Source organism: Mandrillus leucophaeus, unplaced genomic scaffold, assembly GCF_000951045.1.
Source record: "Mandrillus leucophaeus isolate KB7577 unplaced genomic scaffold, Mleu.le_1.0 Scaffold708, whole genome shotgun sequence".
NCBI lineage: Eukaryota > Metazoa > Chordata > Mammalia > Primates > Cercopithecidae > Mandrillus > Mandrillus leucophaeus.
Window position 1 is genome coordinate 1,628,382 of NW_012107675.1, and position 26,720 is coordinate 1,655,101.

The 26,720-nt window shown below is 34.8% G+C and overlaps 1 protein-coding gene across 3 annotated transcripts in view; it reads right to left on the reverse strand.

The window, feature by feature from the left end:
• The window catches only part of STXBP5 (syntaxin binding protein 5 (tomosyn)), a 189,958-nt gene that overhangs the window by 59,180 nt on the left and 104,058 nt on the right, over positions 1–26,720 (reverse strand). For all 3 annotated transcript variants that reach the window (XM_011964818.1, XM_011964817.1, XM_011964819.1), the window contains exons 10-18: positions 20,418–20,572; positions 19,114–19,186; positions 16,583–16,730; positions 16,278–16,345; positions 15,966–16,006; positions 14,867–15,087; positions 13,903–14,081; positions 5,201–5,326; positions 2,982–3,133 (exon numbers count right to left, since the gene is read on the reverse strand). In XM_011964818.1, coding sequence (XP_011820208.1) covers positions 2,982–3,133; positions 5,201–5,326; positions 13,903–14,081; positions 14,867–15,087; positions 15,966–16,006; positions 16,278–16,345; positions 16,583–16,730; positions 19,114–19,186; positions 20,418–20,572 — 1,163 coding nt within the window. The remainder of the gene's footprint in view (positions 1–2,981; positions 3,134–5,200; positions 5,327–13,902; positions 14,082–14,866; positions 15,088–15,965; positions 16,007–16,277; positions 16,346–16,582; positions 16,731–19,113; positions 19,187–20,417; positions 20,573–26,720) is intronic.

Sequence of the window (26,720 nt, forward strand, 5' to 3'; positions counted from 1 at the left end):
CTAATTTGTGCCTCAAATAAACTGAAATGTAAAATGTTTGACCTTCACCAGCTGGGGATACCTTTTAAATTCACCAATTACCTTGATATTCTTTTTATTATTGCTTGGTCTGCCTCATTTACATAAAGGACCTTAGGCTTCAATTTCTCTTATTATAGCTTTCATACTTTCCAGAGAGGAAAATGATTCTTCTTAATGTAGCACTCAGAATCAAAGTTACTTAATTCTACTTTCTACTAATATACACGCAATCATTAGTAGATTTAATATACACACAATTATTATTTTATCATTCTACTGAATCATAAAACATGACCAGCAAAACAAGATATATATTATCCAACAGTTCATTTTTAGTAGAATCAGATTTTTAGCAGATATGAGTAGCTGAAATACTTCATTACTGTTAGTCCTTGTGACAGTTTTAGAATTTTTATTATGAAAACATGGCCTATATTTTACTAAATAATACAACTGCATTGTAATACAGCTATGACACATTTAAACTTAGCCGAAACAGTTTTGTCTTAAAATTCATATGAACTACATTCTTTATAAAATATATCAGCATCTATTTGTAGCAAAACAAAAAATTTCTCTAAACTGTTCTTCTAAAACAGCCTGAAGAACAGTTTGATGATATTTGGTCTACACCTAAGAACATGTTATAAAATACACGTTAGGAAGAACATCATTTTTTACCTCACGATAAAGAACTTTTATACCAATCATTCTATATTTATTTCAAATATTTATAAATTTGGGGGGGATTAGTGTCAGAAATATTCTTAAGACGTTATTTTAAAACATATTTCAACATAATTTTAATTTTTATTTAAAATATAACCCTAAATATTGACAAAGTGAGGCATAATAACAATGGGTGAATATCTTAAACTAATAAAGAAAAACTCAAATAGTTCTCCTGTGCCTACATAGCTAATTCTTCAATAATAAAATAAAGCAAACAATAATATAAATAATATGTATTATGGGGTTTACTGGAGAATAATGTAGGATGCAGTGAAATTTTAAAAAGTATTTTTAAAATTAAATGCTAAAAATCAGTCTCTATCCTTAGATAAATCTAGGCATTTAATTTCTAGCAATTTTATATAAGCTAGTATAAGGTATAAAGGAGAAAAGAGGTTAATTTTATGGATAGTGAAATTTTTACCACATTTGTAAAATAAACTAAAGGTTTTATCTTCAAAAAATATTTCTTCTCTATCATGATAACTTTCTAACATTCTAGCATTAAATATTAGTATCTTTGCTTTATAAAGAGATAGAATTGGGGCACAAGTATTTAAATAGCTGTTTTCATATACATGTCATGAGATGAATCTAAGTAATGAGTACAGTGTTTTAGACATAGAATGTTTTAATAAGCTCTTTTAAAAATGAACAAAAAAACTCCCAATGATTTTACAAAGAACAAACAAGCCAAAGCATAAATGACTTACTTAAAAAAGAAGAACGAAGTTTTTTCATAGATTCAGAATATAAGCTAGAAAGGCCGCACATGCAAGAAGTCACAATCAGCACACCTTAGTGAAGCAATGAAAAGCGGAAGGAAAAAAAAAGGAGACAAAAATACTAGAATGGTATGGTTGGGACAACAATCTCTGCTGAAGATATTACATGACAAAATGATCACATTCAAACAAAAATGGAAAAACAAAACTTTGAAAAGAAAAATTCAGTCATCAAGCCAAAGTAATAGAAAGGTCTATATCCCCTCATTTTTCTTTCCCATGAACTGTAAAATTTGCAGTATTAGTTAATAATGTACTGAACACAACTGAAAAATGAATTGCAGAATGACTTTTAATTCAGAGCAGACTGAGTTAGGAAGTACAGACCAGAGCTTCTCGAATGGTGTTTCAATACACACTGGTATTCTGCAAATGAGTTAAGTATGCCCCAAATAGGGTTGCCTCAATCTCTGGTCCAGCTGGGCAGGCCCTGGGGAAACTGGGTATCACCAGGCCAGTTATAACTGGAAGCCTCATTAGTGTACCCTGTGTGCCATATATCAAACGCCATTTTTTTGTGTGTGTCATGAAATAAAAAAGGGCAAGAAGTACTGGTATATATAGCTAAGTATACATGTATACCTTGAGGTATTATGGTAGAACATTTAAAATTACGACTAATTACCTAGCAAACATAAAAGAACTCTATAAAGAGAATTCTCAATGACTGTAGGCTTACATTTAATCAAAGCTATCTGAGAATGCTATATTTTCAAAGAACTAAAATTTACTTTTGCATTTTCCTTTTTTTCCCACATGGAAATGATTCTTTTGAATTAAATAGTTTAAATAATAAATCATTGCTCTTACAAAAACCAAACAATGAAAAGGAACAAAATCTCTGTAAGTAACTTTTTTATATAATAATGATACAAATATTCCTTTCGTTATATTTCAGCTGAGAAGTTTGATCCTGTGGTTCTTTCTCAATGTGCAATAAAATCCTATAATATTAAAAAGAAAAGCAGGCCGGGTGTGGTGCCTCACACCTGTAATCCCAGCACTTTGGGAGGCTGAGGCAGGTGATCGCTTGAGCCCAGGAGTTTGAGATCAGCCTGGGCAACATGACAAAATCCCATCTCTACAAAAAATACAAAAAATCAGCTGGGCTTGGTGGCATGTGCCTGTGGTCCCAGCTACTCAGAGGGCTGAGGTGGGAGGATCACCTGGGCCCAGGAGGTCAAGGCTGCGATGAAGGCACTACTGCACACCAGTCTGGGTGACAGAGTGAGACCCTGTCTCAAAAAAAAAAAAAAAAAAAAAAGCAAAAACCACAACTATAGAAAACAAAAATAAAAAAGACTCATGCCTTTTGCTAGTTTTTGGAAGTTTATATATACAGACTAAATCAGGCAAGCTATTTACCTAACTGAAATACTTATATTCACAGAACTAAGTCAGCATTTATAGAAATCCTAAAGCTCAGGATTTTCTTCTTTTTACCTCCTGAAGGTTGTCGAGATTTACGAGGAGATCGGGGTTCTCTCCGGTAGGGATCATTAGAGCCATATAATTCAATAGTGCCCAGGTTGAGCAGCACTGCTTTCTGGAGGTAGTCAACCATAGCAATGCCATTGCAGTTGCCAAAAACCACCCTGCAAATAGGAAAATAACAAACATTTTAGCACAATCAAATAATTCCAAGAAAATGTACTACTACAGTAGTCTACAAGGCTGAAGAAAGAAGCATGGTGGGTCCTTCAGAAAATTCTTTGAAACAAAAGATAACTACAGGAACTGAAATACAGGTTACATGTGCCTTCTCATGGAACTGTTTAGATCTTCTGCAGACATTAATTATTTAATACCACTAAATCAATCAACTGTATTATTTATAAAAATATTTGGCATAGGAGTTGAAACTTGATCAGAGAGAGAAATCTCTCACACCTCGCAATGCAACATCTATTTTTCTACCTTGGGGGCATTTTGAGGTCTTCACGGGTGGGAGACATTCCCTTGTACTAGGCAAGTAGGAGATTAGACATTGGGGTAAGTTTTGGTAATCATTCAAGTCAAGAATAAAAAGTAGAAAGTATACATCTTGGAGGCCTCCCTTTGGGGTGTTCTAAATATCTTCTCAATTATGAGTCAGGAACTATGAATAAAGGAAATTTATTCTTTTAAGATATTTTAAGCCAGGAATGGAAAACTGATATATATAGAGGGCTATATAAGTAAGTAAAAGAGGACATGTAAGCACACGGTTACTTAAGAGTGTATGGCACATCTAATGAAAAGCTTCAACTCAGTTCCAGCTGAAGCTGCCATGCAGAAACATGGACACGGCCACATAATCAGATTTTTAAGTTGGAGCTCTAAGTATGGATTTATATAGTCTTGGTAACTAATTAAAATTCTAAAAATACACAGAAATGGCCAAACAAAATACAACTGTAAGCCTAGTGAGGCCTGTAATTCATTGATTTGCACCTTCCTTTGAAACTTCCTATTGGTTCTTTTTCTCATTTCCTATGTTTTTTAATGGTTGTGGACAATAAAATATTTAAAATAGGAAAGTTTGTGCTCTTACATTGTATGGTAGCAAATAAAATATATGAAAGAAGACTATCTGAGACTGTAGCCAGTGTTAGTTTGATGTATAGTTGTCCCTTGGTTTCTTCAGAAGCTTGGTTCCAGGACCCCCCCAGATACTAAAATCTGTGGATGTTCAAGTCCTCAATACAAAATGGCAAAGAGTTTGCATGTAACTAACATACAGTCTCCTATATACTTTAAATCATCTTGAGATTATTTACATATACCTAATACAATGGAAATGCTATATAAATAATTTTTATACTGTATTTTAAAATTTATTTTTTTAATTGTATTTTTTTGTTATCTTTTCTGAATATTTTTCATCTGCAGTTGGTTGAATCCATGGAAGAAACAGGTGCATACAGAGGGCTAACTGTACAGCTGCAAGAGACAGAGTAGGTGGTGGGAGCTACTGGCAAGAAAAAAAAATGAATGAGTCCCTAGGGCTAGCATCAAGCAAGGAGACAATGAGCTACACATGATAAATAGCTCCGGGACTGAACAGTCAGGAAGCAGTTGCTTACACTGCAGTGTTGACTTCTGAAACAAGAAAATAACAAATGCTTTACAAGTCTATCATATTGTAATAAAAGTATGTATGACTAACACTATATGGCTGAAGGCATGAATTGATAAATAAAACAAGTATACTGTAGTATAGGTGAATATTAATTATCAGGCCTTTACAATTTACACAAGTTAATTGAAAGTAGAAAGAAAAATTACACAACTACAATTCAACCGTTACAAAAATCAGTTTTATAACACAGTCTTCTGGGTTCATGTTGTTAGATTTCCATTACAGTAACTATTAATAAGAAAATTATTTCTGGGGGTATATCTAGGAGAGGATATACTGACTTTAAAACTTCATCGCAAATAATTTATTGGTCCATGAGGCATTTAACTTTACATCAGGAAGTACTGCATGCATACCCAAAGTAAGTTATTCAGAATGAAATTATGTTCCAAATAACATAACAGTGAATTTGGTCTGAAATTAAAGTTATAGGATGCCATTTTAGGTGACGATATAACAAAGACCATCCTTTCTATTTTTAAAAACAAATGATGTATGGAATACTATGAAGAGACTTAGAAAAAAAATAACTTATACTTACAGTCCATAGGAAGAGTTGACTGCCAGGCTGGTTATTTGTTGTGGTGGTTCTCCACCCACCCAAACCAACTGAATAACCAGTTCTGTCTGATAACCTGGAGACTGTTTAAGTGGTGAGTTTTTAACTCTAAAATAAAAGAAAACATGTTATCTTTCAACCCATTTTCAACTATTGTCCTATATAATTATAAACATCTTTTTACATGAAACGACGCTAGATATTTAAATATACAAAAATCAGAATCCTGTTATCTAGAAGCATTTAATCTATGCTTGGAGGGACTAAGTATGTAATTAACAAAAATAATATGCAAACTCTGCATATAAAGTGGGGGAGAACAGTAGGGGTGAAGGAAAAGAAAAGAAGTGAGGAGGAAGAAGAGGGCTTGGAAAGAAGGCAGGAAGGGCTGGGGAGAAAGATGAAGAGAAGCGGCAGCCTAAGGATTAAGAAGAGAAAAAAAATCAAGTTAGAAAAAAGGTAAGTTAGAAAAGCAGTTTTAAAAACAGCTGGGCGCAGTGGCTCACACCTGTAATCCCAACACTTTGGGAAGCCTAGAAGGGCAGATCACCTGAGGTCAGGAGTTTAAGACCATCCTGGCCAACATGGTGAGACTCTGTCTCTACTAAAAATACAAAAATTAGCCTGGCGTGGTGGCATGCGCCTGTAGTCCCAGCTACTCTGGAGGCTGAGGCAGGAGAATCACTTGAACCCAGGAGGCGGAAGTTGCAGTGAGCCGAGATCGTGCCATGGCACTCCAGCCTGAGCAACAAGAGCGAAACTCTTGTCTCAAAAAACAAAACAAAACAAAACAAAAACACAAAACTTAAAAACATGATGGAACAAAATGAAAATTGTCCAAAAACAAGTTAAAAAATGAGTTAAAACAAATATGAGCAATTTATCTGTGTGTGTGCCTACTTTCACCATAAAATAAATCTACCTTGACTTTGAGGTGACAGTATTTTTGATCGCAGAGACTCTTTTTAAATAATTACTGAATAATGCTACAAAAAATGCTCTTGCAGAATATTCGCAGACAGAAAACCCAAGTTCAAGGATTGGTAAGTGTTAAGTTTGGCTACAGTGGTAGGAGTGTGTAGTAAAAATGAGAAGATAGCAATACAGGCCAGGGCCAGACTTTAGAGGGTCTTCAAGTCCTGTCCACAGAGGTTTGATGTTGGTAGAAAGAACTCTCAGCAAGCTGGACTTTGAGTACTGATTCTGTTATTCACCAGCTGTCTTTTCACCTAGAAAGCGGGACTATTACTACCTAGTCACAATATGAGGAAACTCTGAACGCCTATGAAAAGTGCTTTGTAGATGGTCACATTAGACAAAGGTAATATATTTTCATTATTAAAGAATTAAAAGACAGGCCAGGTGCAGTGAGTGGCTCACACCTATAATCAGAGCACTTTGGGAGGCTGAGGTGGGCGGATCACTTAAAGTCAAGAGTTCGAGACCAGCCTGGCCAACATGGCAAAACCCCATCTCTACTAAAAATACAAAAATTACCCGGGTGTGGTGGCGAGCGCCTGTAGTCCCAGCTACTCAGAAGGCTGAGGCAGGAGAATCGCCTGAACCTGGGAGGTGGAGGTTGCAGTGGGCTGAGATCGCACCACTGTACTCCAGCCTGGGCAACAGAGAGAGATCTCCATCTCAAAAAAAAAAAAAAAAGAAAAAGAAAAAAAAAAGAATTAAAAGCCAATGAAGGTTGATAAGAAATATTTGGGGAAGATTTATTTGGTGAATATAGGTAAGATGAAGTAGAATAGGGACACCAATTGGGAAGTTCCTGTGATTCTGATGTGAAACAAGAAAAAGGCAGATTGAAACACATTAATGGAGTAAGAATAAACTAGGCTTTACATTTCAGGAAGGCAGAAACCTTGCAGCTATTAACACTTATAACACTGGCACAAAGGAGGTACTCAATATTTACTGAATGAATGAATGAGTTGGAGGTTGAGTAGAGGTAGGGTAGAGGAAGAAAAGAAGACACAGAGAATCTACAATCAGACAGAAGGGAGGGAGGGAGGAATAAAGAGGTAGTTTTAGAAGACTATGGGGTTAAGTTTGAGATGATGGTAGAGAACTACTAGTGAAACTAATCAGCAGGTAGTCAAATCTATTCCCAAACCTCATGAATAGTTAAGTCCATGCTGAACTACACTTGTCATTAGGATTTTAGAAATGAAGAGTTAAAGAGGGGCTTAAAAGAGTCTGAGAGCTTCTGAAACAATACCTGCTATACTTGTTCCAGAAAACTTCAACTGTACTTGAAAGACACATTTTTTAAAAACGTGAACAATTTTATTTTTGTGTGACTGCTTTTATTGTAAAAAAAACTCTACTATGACTTTAAGTTAAAAACATTTTTGATTGCACAAACTCTTTGCCTAGTAATTGCTACAGCAAAACACATGCAAAGCCTGGTTACTTCAGCAATTCTTAAGGCTTCTGCCTTGAAATGACAGTGTGTGAAAGCAGGAAGACTACTCAATGTTGAATTTCCTGCCACCAAACTCAGAGGTAAGAACCCTTCTGAATCATTCAGTTGGTATTTCTAATGAGGAAGACCATGGCACCTGATGTTTTGATGACATACATGCTAGGAAACAGCAAAAGTTGTTCAGACTTCAGGGTAAATGTGAATCACTCAGGGCACTGCTTACACGAATTGAGCTATAGTTCACTTCTGGCTGGTCAAGGTTTGCAAGGCAATGCATTCAGAACTGTAGACTGGCTGAGGCAAAATTTCTAAATTATTCTCAGGGAAATACCCACTAATCAGCTATAGCTCTCCATCTCAAGTGACAGAATAACAACTGAGGCATTTCATTTCTTCCCAGAGTCAGCCTTAACACAGGAGTAGACTGAAGGGTCTGAGTGGTCTATCTTCTCTTTCTACGAATTAGGTATAGAAGGTAAGGGTCAAGGAAGTGTCCTCCCTCCCTCTGGCATATTAAATGTGCATAACAAATTCTCAAGAGCAGAACCAGGCATCCCAGGGATAATTCTAGAAGTGCATATATGGGCACATTGAAGATTTAAGTGACTAGGACACACAGAACTCATAGAATTCTTACTTTAATTAGTATAAGGAAACAAAAAATGTTCTTAAGTAGAAATAAAAAGGCAGCCAAACATGATGCAAAATGGTAAAGGATGAAAAACCTAAGCCAAGAAATGAAAGCAGGTAAGTTACATTTTAAAAATATGAAATGGGAAGACGGTACTATGTTTTATTCTAAACGGTTATGTTATCATTTTAATGTTTTTAATATATTCAAGTTAATTTGTTTGCTTTTTAAGGAAAAAGTTTTATAAAAAGCTGCATAATTTGTACAAATGTATTTTAAATGTTAAAGTGATGGTAGAGGCTCACAGTTTCAAAATGATGGTTTGAGCAAGTACCTTGCAAAGGGACAATAAAAACGCTTCAAAAACATAAAATTTAATTGCTAAAAGAAACAAGTCAAACAGTTGCCTTTTCTTTTTTTCCTTTCTTTTTTTTAAGAGGCAGAATCTCACTCTGTCACCCTGGCTGGAGTGCAGTGGCATGATCATAGCTTACTGTGGCCTTGAATTCCTGGGCTCAGGCAATCCTCCCACCTCAGCCTACAGGTGATGGCGCCATGATGGCTAATTTTTAAAAAACTTTGTTGTAGAGATAGTGTCTTACTATGTTATCCAGACTGGTCTTGAACTCCTGGTCTCAATGAATCCCCCTCCTTGGTCTTAAACAGCTGCTTTTAAAATATTTCTTCAAATAAACCAATTTTGTACAAAGGCATTTTGTATAAAAAAGGCCTCAATATTAATTATATTTTAACATCAATTTTTGTTATACTTCTCACTTTAAGAAACTGGCCTTCAGGACCGTGGACTAAAACAATGTGAAATTAATACATACCCACATTTATTTGAAGACAATTAAAAGAAAAAAATGAGGTATAACTTGTTTGTGATTTTTAAAAAATCACTTATACAGATTTTAGACAAAAATGTCCAAAACTTGTACTTTGTATCTTTCACTAGCTTATACAATATTCTACTAAAAGACTACTTTTCCCTCTCATGACTCTGTCTCCAAAAATTGGTCCTTAAGTAATGTAATACTAGAGAATTATTACTACCAATGAATTAATTTTAAGATAACGGCTGAAGAAAAGGAAATAATTATCACGCAATCCCTACGTTTACAATCTTCCCACGCGTTCCTGTTCTTGAGTTTTCTCTAAAATCCAGAAAAAGGATCAAAATAACCGTAACTGTATCAATAGAGCCATTATTTTATGATTTTTCTAGTATGATTTGTTTATATTTCTAATTTTAAAAATCAGTATTTAAAATTTTAAGTAATGTTGTAATTTAAACGTATAACTTGATGTAACAATATATAACATTATCTATTAAAGTTAGTAATGATTTGTATTCGTGTGACCAGCAAAACCGCCCCCTACCGCCGCCAAAAACAAAAATCAGGCACATGTGCACACGTGCACACACACACACACACATATACACATACACACACTCAAATTATCAGGACTGCTTCTCCACATCTTGTGTATCTTCTTGAGTGTCAGCGGAACACCTGGGCTTCTCTCTACCCTCTTTCTAACTGTATCCCAGGAATGGTAGAGTCCCTACGTAGCTGGTAAATATGGAAATAATTAATGAAGCCCTCTCATTTCCCCCTCAATCTGTGTTCATTTGGGAGCAAGTCTGCCCAGGGGGTGCATTTTCTTTTCTGCTCCTGCAAAAGCAGTGTTCTTAATACTGCCATGGCGGGGAGGATAAGGCTATCTTTGTATACAGGTCAGTCGGTACCAGGAAAACTACCTGGCTCTTGTGCTAGTTGGCATCTTTTACCTTTATCAATAATTAAGGTGATATTTTTAGCCACCATCTGAAATTATTTTATTTCTTAATGTGTTAAGAATACAGATGGGGGCCAGACACAGTGGCTAACATCTATAATCCCAGCACTTTGGGAGGCCGAGGCAGGCAGATTACCTCCAAGGCTGAGGCAGGCAGATTACACTTTGGGAGGCCGAGGGAGGCAGCCTGGGTAACATGCTGAAACCCCATCTCTACAAGAAAAACACAAACTTAGTTGGGCATGGTGGTGTGTGCTTGTAGTCCCAGCTACATGGGAGGCTGAGTTGGGAGGACCGATTGAGCCCAGGAGGTTGTGGCTGAAGTGAGCTGTGATCACGCTACTGTACTCCAGCATGGGCAACAGAGTGACACTCTGTCTCTTAAAAAAAAAAAAAAGATGAATCCAGATAGGTAAAGAGAAGTATAATTACTGGGCTCCTTCGTAGACTCTAATAAGCAATTACAGGTGACAGGACTCTGGCTGAATCTCCTATGTGTGTCTTTAAAGTTTGAACTGCTTCAAAGTTCCATCCATTTCACAAAACATACTGACAGGGCAGTTTACCTCTATCTGATAACAAATGCTGCTTCCAAAAAGAACTGTCCCTTAAAACATTAACAGTCTCAAGATAAAATTAATTTATAAAGTTTTATTATACATGAGGTTAGTTGTTATAAAGTTTTATTTGTGCACAAAAAACCAAAATAGAAGAAAAATTATTAAAGTAACTCAAAACAATGTAATTGCCTTATACATCACTTGTCATATGCTCAAAGGTCTAAAGGCAGCTGTCATGTTATATTTTACTATTCATCTAGTGTTTTAATATTAGTGGTAATTTCAATACTGCAATTTTGGACTTACTTTTGTTAACAGATAAATAATATTAAATGGAATAATTCCAGGCTAATCAAATTATAGGAGAAGAGTGATTTGGGTAAGAGATTTAAAGTTGTTTATTTACATTATATAGTAATGTAAAAACTCAATGAAAAATAAAAGAGTTTTAATGACTGTTTTTAAAAAACAATCCCCCCCCCCCGCTTTTTTTTAGCTCTCGTCACTGGGTGGTCTACTGTAACAATACAGTGCTTATTAAAAATAATGTTACAAACATTTCTAAAGATCACATTTTGGTCTGTTATCCTGTGAGGGCAAGAAGTATTTAAAGCAAGTCTAGAACATCTTGACAGAAATTAAGGATGGTCACAAAAGTTCTGAGGTGGTGTTAAGAAGACACAAACACCAACAAAGAAGCTCCCTCTAGGAAACTGTGAAAAAATCGTGTTAAGTTGATAAAATTCAGTAAGTTAAAACAAATTGCCTATAAAAAATACCTAGAGTTCCACAATAATATTCAAAAGGAAAAAAAAATCATCAAATCACAGTCATTAGTTATTTTAGGATTCAGAACAAACTGTTAAGATGTTATTGTGGTATATCCTAGGATTGGCAAAGTGTATCCATACACAAAAGATAACACTTAATGCCAACAACAGAAAGGACTCTCCTCACATAAATCATTAATGGATTAGCTAATGAGCCTCTCTGGCTGCTGGGACTAACCATCAGCTTAAAACGAATTCCTATATGAAGTGACATTCTATTAAATAATTACAAAAGATTAATAGTGTGCCATGACATTCCAGCACAAGTATGAAAAGTCCTCCCAAACAAGAAAGATGGCCATAGCATAATCTCAGGTCCATGAACAATAAAGAAAACTCATAATTGCAGAACTAAGTCACTATTACCTTTAAAATGGATTTGGGTACCACTGAACTCTGCATTTTGGTTTGCTGGTTTTCACAGTTGCTGCTGGTTGCTGCCTTAACTATTATCCTTGCTCCTTCAGACAGTAAAAAAACTAGAAAAAAGGCCTTTCTAAGAACAGAGGACAAAGACTCGACTCACCTATTATGCCTGCCTTTAACTTTAACCTAGAAAGCCAAGGTAAGAGGTCTTGTCACTCTGGTCCAAACAGTACTGCTTCTCCTGTCAGTAGTACTTCCTCTGACCTATCTTGTCATGAGAAAGCAGTGCATTGATGGTGTTTTTTCTTCAGGTAGGAAAAGAATTTAATGTTTTATAGTGCTGGATCTCTGGCCACAAGCCTAAGAACACTTGGAGGCCTAAGAAATTATGAAGTACAAATTAAATAAATTATTCTAATTCGTTGAAGATAACGTATATTTAGATGTAATTGTTATTTTGTTAAAATGTCACTTCAGTAGTTGAAAACACTGCTTCAGAAGTATAGAAATGTTGCAAAAAAATGCCCCAAAGACAAATTGTACTATGTATGTTATAAAAATTAAATTTAACAAAGGGCTTGGAAAAAAACATTAAAATCAGAAACAAGGGCATTAACGGAACATTTACAATTTTAAGTGTAAAGTAGTACTGAAGAAGTAATAGAGGGGAAAAGTGTAGAATTCTGTATTCTCAAGTCTCATACTAGTTAAACATGTGCTAGAACTACAGTTGCAAGTGTGTATATTTTAGTACATGTATGAGACAGAGAGGGAGGAGAGAAAGAAAAACTTGATACCTTTCTGAGAAATGTAGCTGCTTAACCTCAATGGGTATATACTGTTTGGATCAGAGGTTCTTATCCTTGGCACTACTGATGTTTGGAGCTGGGTAATTCTTTGTTGTGTGCACTGCCTTGTCCATTGTAGAATATTTAACATCATCCCTCACCTCTACCCACTAAATGTCAATAGCATCTCCCTTCCTCCTGTTGTGTCTACTAAAAATGTCTCCAAATGTCCCCTAGGGAGCAAAATCATACACAAATGAGAGCCACTGGCTTAGAATACATAACCTTAAATTTTCGTAAACATATAAATAATTTTCTAAAAATCTGTAGTTTTAAAATGACTGCAATATAAAAAAATCTATCCATTTTATCTTTGGTGTGAGTGCATTATTCATTACACAGACATTCTTCCCAGCAATTATTCGACTATCCACCAGTAGCAGAGACTCAAGTAGATTAAAGTAAAACAGTGCAAAGCCTGGTCCTTTTAATAAATGCAAATTATTTCTCTTACTTACCACCCTCTCTACCTTGAACCTAGTACACTCTGGCTTTTGTCCTCCACCAATCTACTGAATCTCTCTGAGTGCTACCTGAACCACCTTTCAGTCATTATCCTAATTGAATTCTTCGTAAATACACTATTAATCACATAGTCTTCATGTAAGTTTTCAATGATTTTAATTCCTTACTCATTGTTTTATTTCTCTGCCTATATCATTTAAACATTTTAACCACTCAGTAACAAAAATTGGACAGAAAAAATAAAACTTTATCCAATTTATCCCTGTATAAAGTAAGATGTATTTAAATTTAGGATGCAACAATAAAAGGTTTTAAAAAAGATACAGTGGTGCTAGTGAAGATTCAGAAAAAGGTAAGACAATGATTAGAAAACAACTGAGTCTTTAAAGACTTAAAAAAACAATTTTCAGTCATAGAAAGCAGTCAGAACATAAATCCAAGCTACATATAAATCAAGACTAAAAACACTGATGGGTTTAGAAGACTGAGTGATAAAGAGAAGTTAGATCCTTGCTGCTTTAGGAGAATGTTTGGAGATTAAACGTTAATAATTTAAGGATGCAATCATATTCCTCTTGATGTCATAGAAAAATGAGTTGGACTAACCATAGCAAAACACAGGAAGAACTATTCTTATGCCATTTTGCTCCATCAAAAGAAAATGTTACCATAGCTCTACTAATGCTTACAATTTATATAAATTAAAAGATAATATCCAAAACTCCTCTGTAGTTTTTTATAACTCACTTTAAACAAGGTACATTATCACGAAGCCCATCAGATGAACTGCTACTGGTAGACGGATGAGATTGAGGAGGAATGGGCTGAGGGTTGGACCCTCCCACGGGTGTTGGCAAAGGTGGGGGCTGCTCACCCTCTGGAGTTTCCACATCATTTATCTCATACAATAATCGAACTTCGAGCATCTGTTGTAAAAGTAAGGTAGTTTACTTACTCGTAATAATTATTGCTCTTTTTATTACAATTTATATGCACACACATAAACTTCAGTGGCAAGAAGATTTTTAAAGGCAAAAATTTAGCAAGATTTCAAAAAGTAAGGATTTAGCAAGAAAGAAAATGTTCTTGACTCGGAGTACACACACAAACGTGCATTATGATTTTAGAATTTATGGTACTTGTGTTAATATCAAATTAGAGTATACTCATATTCGTATTAGCTTTCCTTAAAGGAAAGATACACTATACTTAAGGATTTAAATAATCAGTGAAAATATATGCAATAATGCTATTTTTTACAAAAGAGAGATAATAATGTAAATACTAAGGTGTTTTCAAAAGTTCTGTACAAAATTGACTGCAAAAAGTCTTCCAAATCGGCCGGGCGCGGTGGCTCAAGCCTGTAATCCCAGCACTTTGGGAGGCCGAGACGGGCGGATCACGAGGTCAGGAAATCGAGACCATCCTGGCTAACAGGGTGAAACCCCGTCTCTACTAAAAATACAAAAAAACTAGCCGGGTGAGGTGGTGGGCGCCTGTAGTCCCAGCTACTCGGGAGGCTGAGGCAGGAGAATGGCATGAACCCGGGAGGCGGAGCTTGCAGTGAGCCGAGATCGCGCCACTGCACTCCAGTCTGGGCGACAGAGCGAGACTCTGTCTAAAAAAAAAAAAAAAAAAAAAGTCTTCCAAATCATCTACAAATTAAAAAATGTCAGACACTTGACCATGAAAATAACTAAGACATTATTACCGGAATGACTTCTGTGATTACTTCCTGCTTGCTGAATCTATAAATAATGACATGAGCTGAAACTCCAGCTATGCACAGCATTCTACTTTCTGGACACCAGGAGATGATCTGAATGGCATATGGATCTTCATCTACAATGTCTGTGTTTGGCCTGTCATCTTTATTTCTTGACTTTTCAAATACTTTAGATGTCTTTAGTTTATATAATACTTGTAGGGTTACTGGAAAAAAGATAATATATGTTAAACATTTTAACAGAAAAAGATCAAACATAAGGTAACATATAATCACTCATACTATGTATGGAAAATGGTCTATATTTATCTACACCATATTTTCATTTCCCAATCTACATTAGTCTATTTTACATTTAGATAATATATTCTTTGTACTCATTGACCAAACAAGGGTATGCTCATTGTATTCATGAAGAAAAATCTATTATCACAATGGATTTTAGGTTACCTTAAAAAAATGAGTAATAAAAACATTTTGGAAAAACAGTGTGTAAATACTTGAAAATAATAAACAATATGGTTTGCTTCCTAAAATGATTTTCTATATATATTCTCTAAAAAAGATACAGTACCAATATAATTAAACATTCCTACATGAGGAAACACAACATATCCTGAGTTAACCGGATTCCACCTGAAGGCTTGCCATGTGTGTTTTGCAAACATTAATCATTAAAGGCATTATTTTCTTTTTTGCTACTATGTAACCACCAGATTTATTTCACAAGGACAACATGAACCCTGGTGATACAAGTATAGAGTCAGGCATTAAAAGTGTTCCAGAAATTTCTGTTGATTTGGAACACATTCCCACTTCCCCTAACTCTGACTTAGGAAGAGAGTTTGAAGAAATTTTGAAAAAAGAAAAAAAAATTGAATACTTGTGTTGCCCATTATTCTTGATTTACTAATACTAAGACTATCTTTATTAAAAATTCTAAACTCATGTATTTAATAAATCAAGCATTAAATTTATAACCTCTAAATTTCAAATTATTGGTTATGCAATTATTATAAAACAGGATGTATAAAAGCAGTGATTGTGTAACATGTAACAAATAATGAATATTAAAAATACTTACTTGCAGAAGCATCCCAGAATTTAACTGAACCATCAGCATGCCTAAGAAAAGCAATGTTAAGAATGTGATGAATAAAATTACAGTTTTTCCTTCTTTAAATGGATACTGCTATTAAAAAGTCACCAAAATGACTAAAAAGGTTAAAAAAAAAAAAAAAATCAGGGTAAACTGGCAGGTTTTTAAGAATAACTTATTTCTTATTATATTACAACATAAAGGAAAACTCTACCTGCCCAATAAGTTAAATTTCATGCAGTCTTAATTATATTTAGCTATTAAAGATTTACTTGGTGAAGATAGACTTTTACTTACCCTGTAATAATTATTTCTGGGTAACTTTGAGCACCCAAGCCCCAATTACCTCCATTGATGGGCCATTCCTATAAAAAAAGATCACTGTATAAAGCAACTTGCAAGCATACTATATACCTTCATACGTGTGTGTGTGTGTGTGCAGGTGTGTATAAATAATCCAGTGAAAAACATATTTTGCTTACAAAAATAATTTTTAATATATTTTTTACAGAAAAGGTATCAATGTTATTAAATACTCCAAGGTGATAAATATAGAAAAAATACGAAATGTAACACTACATACTGAAGCTCATGTTCAATACCTTTTTGCTGTAACCTTGACGTTTCTGTCTAGCTCCAACAGAATAAAGTGCAGGAATAAGGTCCACAGGACAATCAGCAAAATATTCGCAACATGTAACAGGGGACTCATGTATACTCAAAGGGTAGGGATTTTCAAATATAGGATATCTTTAACAACAGGAAAAAGAAAAGTATTTATTAATTTAATGAATTATACCATATGATTAATACAACAATAAAAACTTTTAAAAATGTACATAGTATCAGAGATTAAATTGATTTAATTTTTGTAAATATATTTAAAAATGGAAGTCTTTTATAATGAAAGTTGCTCAATTAGAATAGTAAACAAAGACTCTAGTTGCAACTACATACCATATGCCATACACTACACTAAGTGCTTTAAATATCTATATCTCATTTTCTTCTCGCAACAGACTTATGATGTAGGCATTTTACTGAAGAACAAAGGCTTACAGAGAATAGTGTGTCAAAGGCATGCCTGCAAGCAAATGGTGGAATAACACATACCTCATCCTTATGTCAGCAGAACTAACAAATTTTCAATTATTTTTCTCTCCATAAATATGATACCTAGTCCAATATTTAATTCAGAATATTTTCTTGTTTTGTTAACAATCTATATTAAAATTCTACCTTAAATGTTTTCTAGATATGAAGTTTTTTTATTAAATGAAGCAAAATATGCTTTTAAAAATCATGAAGGTAAAGTAGAATCCTATCTAAATATAAAATGATGTTTCTTTTCTCATTTTAAAGTCCTTAGAATGAGAATAGTCTGGAAAACCAGCAACTGGCTAAAAAATTTAAAAAGGGCAAAGTGTTTAATTTGCAAAAATTAGATCAGTCTACTCCTGACAATTTTTTAAACAGAAGAGAGAAATTTCCAAAAAGTCCTTTATAGACTGCAAAATGAACCCAACTATCACCACTCCCACCTCCAGGACCAAACACAAACAACATGCATTCACAAAATGACAAAATGGCAAGCAACTTTCTTCTCTTTATAACACAGATTATTTCCTTAGCTCAGTGATTCCATTATTACCATACATTTAACTGATACTTTTGCTAAATAAAATGCCTAGTCACAGGTTACTTGCATAGTATTTACTTTGACTTAAATGTATCTCAGTACAGACAACATGTGAAAAGTCTCAATTATTTGAAAAACTTGCCTAAGGGAAAAAAATAAAAGAAAATCATATTAAGAATAAGTTATTCTAGGACTATTATATAGAAATAATATTTTCAAATTATCTTGTTATTTTGAAAAGACCCCTCACAATTGATTAGTACAAGTAGCAGGTACAAAACTAAAGTAAATTTAGAACTGCCTAAACATCAGGTAAATGATACTGTTCACCTACTTCAGGGTCGTCCAACCTCAGTACTATTCACATTTTGGACCAGATAATGTTTTACTGTGGGGAACTGTCCTTTGCACTGTGGATATTTTGCAGCATCTCTGTCTTCTACCCACTAGATGCCAGTAGCAACACCCTCGAACACACTGAAAAGGTTTCCACAGACATCACCATATATTCTCTGAGCGGGAGGAGGGCGGGGCCAGGGGCGGGGGATGCAAATATCACCCTTGATTGAGAAACACTGAAATACTGAATGGGTAAACTCAATTAAAACCATACTTAATGATTATTTCTCCAAAGATAAAAAAAAATATATAATGTGTTTCCATTCAAATAATTTGTAAGTAAACATTATCATCTACGATCCAAAAAGCAGAATATGGCAAATACCATGAAAAATTACAAAGAACCTATGGTGGGAAGTTACGGACCAGATATAATACATCTGGTAAACAGAGCATAGGAAAAGCCTGAAAAAGATAAGAAGGTTGACTCTGAAAGTTATGTAGATTTTTAATGGCAGTGAAACAACTAGAGGGTTTCAGGTATTGGGAATTACACAGAAGACATGGAAATGTGATGTCTGTTGAACACATAGTTCCGTCTTCGTAAGGAATAAGACACTTGTGAGAAGACAGTGGGAGATCAGGTTGGAAAGAAACCCTGAATTCATAACGTTTGCAGTAGCAAGGTGTTTTTAAATCAAAAAACAATACTGAACCACGGTTTAAAGAGGACAGTACAAGATTGGAGCTGTGTGTAAAATCAATCTGGCAAAAGCATGCAAAAACATTGCAATTGAGAGGGAGTAGAGTGAGAGAGGTGGAAAGACTAAAATAGCTTATTTTGGAGGTAAATAGTGATGGGATTAATTTTCACAGGCTGATTTTGTGTGGCCCTAGGATATCTTAAGTGTCAGGTTGAATCACATGAAATTTCAGAAATACAACAAATTTTTACCTAAAAATGAAAATTTTATGAGATTCAACAAAATAGAGAAATTTGAGTAAGTACACATATGAGTTTGGAGTTCTCAAGAGGTCAAGGTTATGGATATAAATGTAGAGTTTTCAAAGAAATGAAATAGCTAATGCTATGATAAAAAGCGTCTTTTTTCAACCACATACTGATAGAATCGCTCACCAAATTTTATTTCTTACCCATTTTGTGCAAGGTCTATAAGTACTAAATCCTTTTCTAGAAGAACAACCACAGCATATGGTTCTTGAAAATCTGGAATTGGACAACAATGCATGAATTATAGTTTTAAAAATGCCAGTGGACAGCAAATTAGATAAATATTTCTTGCTTGATTTTATTTAGTTTCATTCTCTTGAGTATTTAACATTCTGATCCTATGATACTTCATGTATGTTATTTAAGACTAGTAAGTTTTATGAGATAATCTATTTAATGACCCTTTCAAAATTATTTTACTTTTGTAAAAATGAGTAAGATAGAAATTTCTATGGCATTGCAAATTTCAAAGCTGGACATGGACAACAAAACTAAAATGTAAATCTGAATACACATAAGAACAAATATCATTATTTAATCTCATAGGAACCCAAAAGAGTTCTACTATAATGCTATAATATCTTTCTTGGACGTTTCATATGTGCCTGTGAACTGTAAAATACATTACATCTTTACACCTCAATGACTTTCAACTGAAGTAAAAAAAAGGTCCAGATTTAAATTTTTCTTAAATTATATGCGCTAGCTGTGACGGTTAATTTTATGTGTCAACTTGTCTATAATATGGTGCCCCCAGCTGTTTAGTCAAATACCAGTCTAGATATTGCTGTGAAAAAATAATATACATATATATTTATATATTTAGCTGTGATTAGCATTTAAATCAGTAGATTCTGAGTCAAGCAAATTATCCTTTGAACGAACAGGCCTCATCCAGTCAGATTAAGGTCTTAAAAGCACAAATTGAGGTTTCCTGAAAAAAAGGCAGTTGTGCCTCAAGATTGCAACATAGAAACCATGTCTGAAATTTCAATCTATAGATTTCAGACTCAAGACTGCAACATGAATACTTTCCTGAATTTCCAGCCTGCTAGCCTGCTCTACAGGTTTCAGACTAGCCAGTCCCCACAATAGTGTGAGCCAATTTCTTAAAATCAATCAATCAATCAATCGACCAATCAATCAATCAATCAGTCTCTCGCCTATTAGTGTCTGCTTCTATGGAGAATCCTTACTAATGCATTACTAACTTAACAGAATTTTAAAATGTTTTTTAATATGAATAGCGTTTTTTTATTCTCCAAAACAGATTAAGTTTATTAAACAAACTTCTGAAATAAAATTTGTAGATTATGAATGCAGTAGCTCTTCTCCAGAAGAATTAGCACAATAGGATGAGTAGTTTTATCTAAACAACATAGGTTTTTTTTTTTTTTTTAAATATCAGCTCTCTATAGAGAATGAGCTCTAAAGTTGCAAAGCTTACCATTTGGGTATGGTGTTTCACATAACGTTAGAAAATCCACAATTGAATAGTCCATTTCTAGCACAGCAGTGCTTTTCCCATGCATCACTGTTAAGCAAGGTCTTCTTCCTACAGTATCATATGACAAACCTCCTGATAAAATAATAAAAGGCTCCCTGGAAATAAAATACATATTAAGATTATTAATGGCATAGTAAAGGTAATTTTCTTGCTACATCGTAATTTTTCAATTTAGTGAAATAAGAAAATCTTAAATTCTAACATTTTTACACATCCTATAATTGAATTATCTCGTGGAATTTTTAATGGGATTAGGTAAGACCCAAGTGAATTACTGAAAATTAACCTACAATAAAAATAAACATTGACTACATTTAACTTTTATACCTCCCTAAAACTTTGTTTTATCTCCTAAGTAAAATTTTCATAAAATTCTCTCTGGGTTTCTGCTGATTAAAGTCTCTTAAATGTACTGCTTTGACTTCCAATCCTAACCAGGCCTTCTCAATAGAAGTTCCAACAGAGAATCTTAATACCTTGAGGCATCCATTGTATGTAATAGATTAAATTCTCAAGAACGCATCAAGAATTGTACTCAATACAAATCACTTTTGAGAGAACTGTGAAGTCACTCAAATCATTTCCTGTATGCCTTAATTTCTTCCAGAACCTTGGCTGATGCATTCTCAAACCATAGCTCCCATACACACATTTATCAGTTGCCAGCCTGATAACTGTAATTAGCCCAATAACTGTTATAACTAATTTTCCCATTCTCCTTATTAGTCATTATTAAACCTAAATTATTTCTCTAGACTCATTTTTAAAAACTATTAATATATGCTTCTTTTTTCATATATTATGGTCTGAGTGTATTTCCACGCATTTGACTTGTCTTTCCATTTATTGGTGAAGTTATTTATGGTACATTATACAGATGAATTAAATTTTCTGTATATTATTTTCTTATGTATCTCCATTTATGATTTCTTAGTTTTTAAATGCTTAATCTAAGGCCAGTGTATCTATCTTCCTCCTCACCCATTATTCATTATGTTACTTCCTTCTTTTCCATCTATAGAATTTTTAGTCTTCACATCTTCTATAAGCCATATGTAATAATATCTAATGGTTAAAAGTGCTAGTTCTGGAACTAAATCACCTGCATTTAAATCTTAGCTCTGGCTCAATTTCTGTATGATCTTAGGCACGCTGCTCACCCTATCTGTTCCTAGCTTCTACATGTATAAAATGGATATGTAGTGATAAGTATCTAATCTCAGATAATTCTTAAATTGGGCAGTGCCTGGCTCAGCACATCCTTAGTAAGTTATCTATTATTATTATATCATCAAATTGTCACTATCATCCATTGTGAAAATTTCCCTTCATGGTGTGTGGGAAAAACACCCATTAAAACCACTAAATTATATTCATTTTGATCTAAAACAAGAGTAAATCAGCTTCACTAAAATTTAATTAGACTGGTAATCATATGGGTATGTAAATTATAAGTAAATATAAATATCAATGCAATATATGTATATGCTTGTGTACATAATACTTTTATAAAACTACACTCTTACATATCCTTCCTTGCTTTATTTTTTCCATAGCAATTATCACTACACAAATGTATTTATTTTGCTGTTTTTCTCATTAAAACGTATGCTTCACGAGGGCAGTGGTTTTGTGTGTTTTGTTCATTGCTGTATCCACAACACTGCCTGGAACAGTACCTGCCATATAGTGGGTAGTAATTAAATATTATTTCAAAGGAATGAATGAGTAGAAATGTGTGTTGCACTACTCATTTGCTACCTTACTATCGTTTATTTTTTAGCACTAATTGATTTGGGTAATGTTTCTCTAGCTAAATTGCAGTTAGGGAGCTTAAAATGCTATCCCAAATACAACCATATTCATACATTCAGTGTTTCAACCTCTCAGCATACTGTGATTATGACGACCACGCTCAGGAAAGTATATTTAATTTTCTTTCACTTTTTATCACATGTAACAAATAAACAGAATACATCTCCTCTCTTGTACACTTGAGATGCAACATACAACTGAATTAAAATAATCCAAGGACAGGGATGAAGGGATCGATGGGGAACTTATATGCGTTAAATTTTTAGAGTGCAAGACTTGAGCCAGGTATTCTAAATGTAATATTTCAAGAATGGCTGGTATGTGTACTTTCAAATATAACCTATTTTTTAAACTGTGTTATTAATGTCAGAACAATGAAGAGAGATTATAGCGTACATTACATAATAAAATGTCCACAAAGCACCCAGGAAGATCAACCTGGGTAGGTGACCAGTTTATACAATCTTCACACTATGGTAGCTAGGTAGATTTACCCTCAGAAGGCAAGTAAGTCTTTCTTCCGTGGCTTTGTAAGCTGCCTGTACTTATTTTCTAAACTTATATTTACAAAAAGAGAAACAGTTTGAAAGAAATGCCAAGTGACCTGTCACCAAGGTAATTTTCTTTTTCATAATAATAAACATTTGCCAAATCTATTTTACTTGTGCTATTTTATGTGCTGTCTCTTTAAAATTGTCTGATTGCCAGGCAAGAACCATCCAAACCGTGAACCTTCATAGGTTATATGTTTTTTCATTGTAATGCCTCACACTTGAAGAGTAAATATTAATAACCATCTTAAAAAATTAGTCATAAATACAGTGATAAAATAAAGTTCAATATTTTAGCACTACATAGCAAAAGTTATGAAAATTCAAAGTTTTTGTAAGCATTTGGAATTTTATTAAAAGTTCTAGGGATTTAACTATTTCTACGTAACATGAATTACAAAGGTGAAGAATATTTTATTTTCTTTTAAAATAAAAAGGTAAGCCTTATGATAAGAAGGTCTAGAGATAATAGTTTTTATTCTATTACTTTAAGTACAATTTGGTAGAATCCCTTCTAATGATATTGGGTGTTAACCAAGACTCTTCTCACTTTGGAAGACAGCCAGGTTAGAAAGACATCAGTTTGGAAGCCTAACAGTTTGATTAGATTTTTTAAGAACCTAGACACTTGATGGAGTACACATGCTTTCTGCCAATGATTACCTTCCCAGGCCTGCCTTAACAATAGGTTCCGCTGAAGCTATGTTTCCATATGACGCCTTCTTCACTTAAAAGTGCCACTTCTATCCAAAAAGCCATTTGTATAACTAACTTGTTAAACTCAGTTCCATAATACTACATATTCATTCACTGAAGTATTTTTGAGCACCTGTGTTCCAGGGAATAAAGCAGTGCTCCTACTTCTAGTCTAGGCAGACAACACACTGTGATAGGTATTATAATACTATGAAGACCAACACAAGGCTCAGTGGTGGGCTGACTGTGAGGGCAGGGCCACAGGAGTGACAGTGAGATAGCGTGATGAGGACAGACCCCAGAAGGGATGGCAACTGGGCTGGGACCTACATCAAAAAGAGCCAGCCATTCAAAGAACTGAGTTTGTGGAAGAAGGAGGTCCACTCTAGTCAGCAGGAATTGCCACCGCAAAGACCAGAGGTCAGAAACGAGCTGGGTGTACCTGAGGAACTAACAGGCCAGTGGGGCTGCAGGACAGTGAGCAAGCCAGGACATGATAATGGGTGAAAGGACTCCAAATCATACAGACACATCCTGTTTACTCCAACAGGATCTCTAGAATCTGTCTCCTCCTTTTCATCTCCACAATTACTTTTGTGTGATAGCATTCAGTTGACTTGTTCATTGACAGATGTACTTTCCCTCATTTTCTGTTTAGTCAGTTACTGTTCCTCCTTCAAAACTCATTCCAATCATCATCTCCTCACAGAAACTTTTCCCAGACCACTCACCCTGACAGAGTTGGGGGCCCCCTCCATGTTCCTAGCTACCTTCTGCATACCTCTACTCAGCATTACCACACTTCACCGTCACTGTTTATCTGCTTTCCCTCTGCATGTTTTAGCTCTACATCCCCAAAACTGCAGCTAGGTTCTTTGACAAGGTGTTTGTCAAAGAAATATTTAAAATACCACTAACCCTACAGCTGAGCTGATCACTGCCTCACCAGACTTAATGGATTGGAAATGCTGGAGCATGGGGCCCAGCATTTCAGATGCTTCCCATACATGGCCAGATTTGGGGAACATACCTACAGGAGGGTGAAATTTAATTGCTGTGCTATTTTAATAATTGTTCTGCATAATTAGTACCTATATTATTCAATATCTCCATGTATTTTAAAAATTGGGATTTAAGCTCTAAATAGTCAATCTCATATGACATTGTCTACATTACTAATTGTCTGCATTACTGATTTAACCAAACCCTCAACAATTTTTTTCAAATGGATATGTACAATTCCATTTTAGAGGGAACACTTAATAACTATATATTTGGTAAGCAGAATTGTACCTTAGCTCTTGAGAGCTACCTGGTAACTAATACCTAAACTTTACCACTCTATTCCTAGTGCTTAGCAGAAAGTCCAGAGACATATGTATTTACTGAATGAATAAATAATTATTGACTTTATACGACCCTATATCAAATTCCTAAAATTCTTAACTCAAATTTCAAATATAAACTATTAATACCTAATTTGAAAAGTCTAATAGAAATTCACACTCTCCTATTTGGTATTAAATTATTTTTCACACACAATAAAAATTAAAAGTTCAGATTTATTTTGCAGATTATATGTCAATTAAAATAGGCTCATAGGCATAAACTGTTAAGACTAAAAACCAAACTTGTGAAGGACACTAAAAAAAATTAATAATTTTTTTCTACTAAGTTTTTAAATCTATCAAGTCAAAGTGAAATAATCCAAAATAAAATTTTCAAAAATCTCTTTAATAGAAGGGCTGGAAGGAAAAAAGAAATAAAATTGAAAATATCAGAAGATGAATTTGAAACACTTGCCTAAATACACGTTGTCTCAAACACTGCTTTCCAAACTGTGGTCAAGAAGTATTTAAATTTTTTTTTTTTAAATTTGTTGAAAAGCTATGCTTTTGTAAAACAAACACCAACTGTGAATGTGCATGTAAATGCTGCAACAATGTCAAGTGCAATTCAAGTTTCTATGTTCAGTCTTGATTTCTGTACTTATCTTATCTCAGATAATTTAGCACACAGAAACTCTTTACAGCCATAATTTGAGCAACACTAGCCTAGCACACAAGTTGAGACTTCTAATACTATTACTCGACTTATTCGATCACTGTGGGTTTGTCAGCAGAACGTGAGGATGTTACAGAGGATCTCAACCCAAGCCTCATACCCCCTCAAACCCTGGATTCAATATGAAACCATGTAACTCTAGCTACATACAATGGGGATACAGGCATTGGGTAAATAACACTCATTCCAAATGGGAGAAATTGGCTAAAATTAAGGGGTTACAGGCCCCATGCAAATCCAAAATCCAAAAAGGCCATCATTAAATCTTAAATTTCCAAAATGATCTCCTTTGACTTCATGTCTCACATCCAGGTCACGCTGATGCAAGAGGTGGGTTCCAATGGTCTTGACAGCTCTGCCCCTGTGGCTCTGCAGGGTACAGACCCCTCCTGGTTGCTTTCATGGGTTGGCATTGAGTGTCTGCAGCTTGTCCAGGCACATGGTGCAAGCTGTCAGTGGATCTACCATTCTGGGGTCTGGAGGATGGTGGCCCTCTTCTCACAGCTCTACTAGGTAGTGTTCCAGTGGGGACTCTGTGTGGGGGCTCTGATTCCATATTTCCCTCCACACTGCCCTAGTAGAGATTCTCCACAAGGCTTCCACCCCTGCAGCAAACTTTTGCCTGGACATCCAGGCATTTCCAAACACCCTCTGAAATCTAGGTGAAGCTTCCCAAACCTCAATTCTTGACTTTTGAGTATACGCAGACCCAACACCACACGTAAGCTGCCAAAGCTTGGGGCTTGCACCCTCTGAAGCAATGGCCTGAGCTCTACGTTGGCCCCTTTTAGCCATGGCTGGGACACAGGGCACCAAGTCCAGAGACTGCACAAAGCAGCAAGACTCTGGACCTGGCCCTCAAAAACATTTTTTTCTCCTAGGCCTCTGGGCCTGTGATGGAAGGGGCTGCTGTGAAGGTTTCTGCCATGCCCCGGAGGCATTTACCCCATTGTCTTGTTGATTAACATTCAGCTCCTTGTTACTTATGCAAATTTCTGCAACAGGCTTGAATTTCTTCCCAGAAAATATGCTTTTCTTTTCTAGTGCATCATCAGGCTGCAAAGTTTCCGAACTTTTATTCTCTGCTTCCTCTTGAACACTTTGTCACTTCGAAATT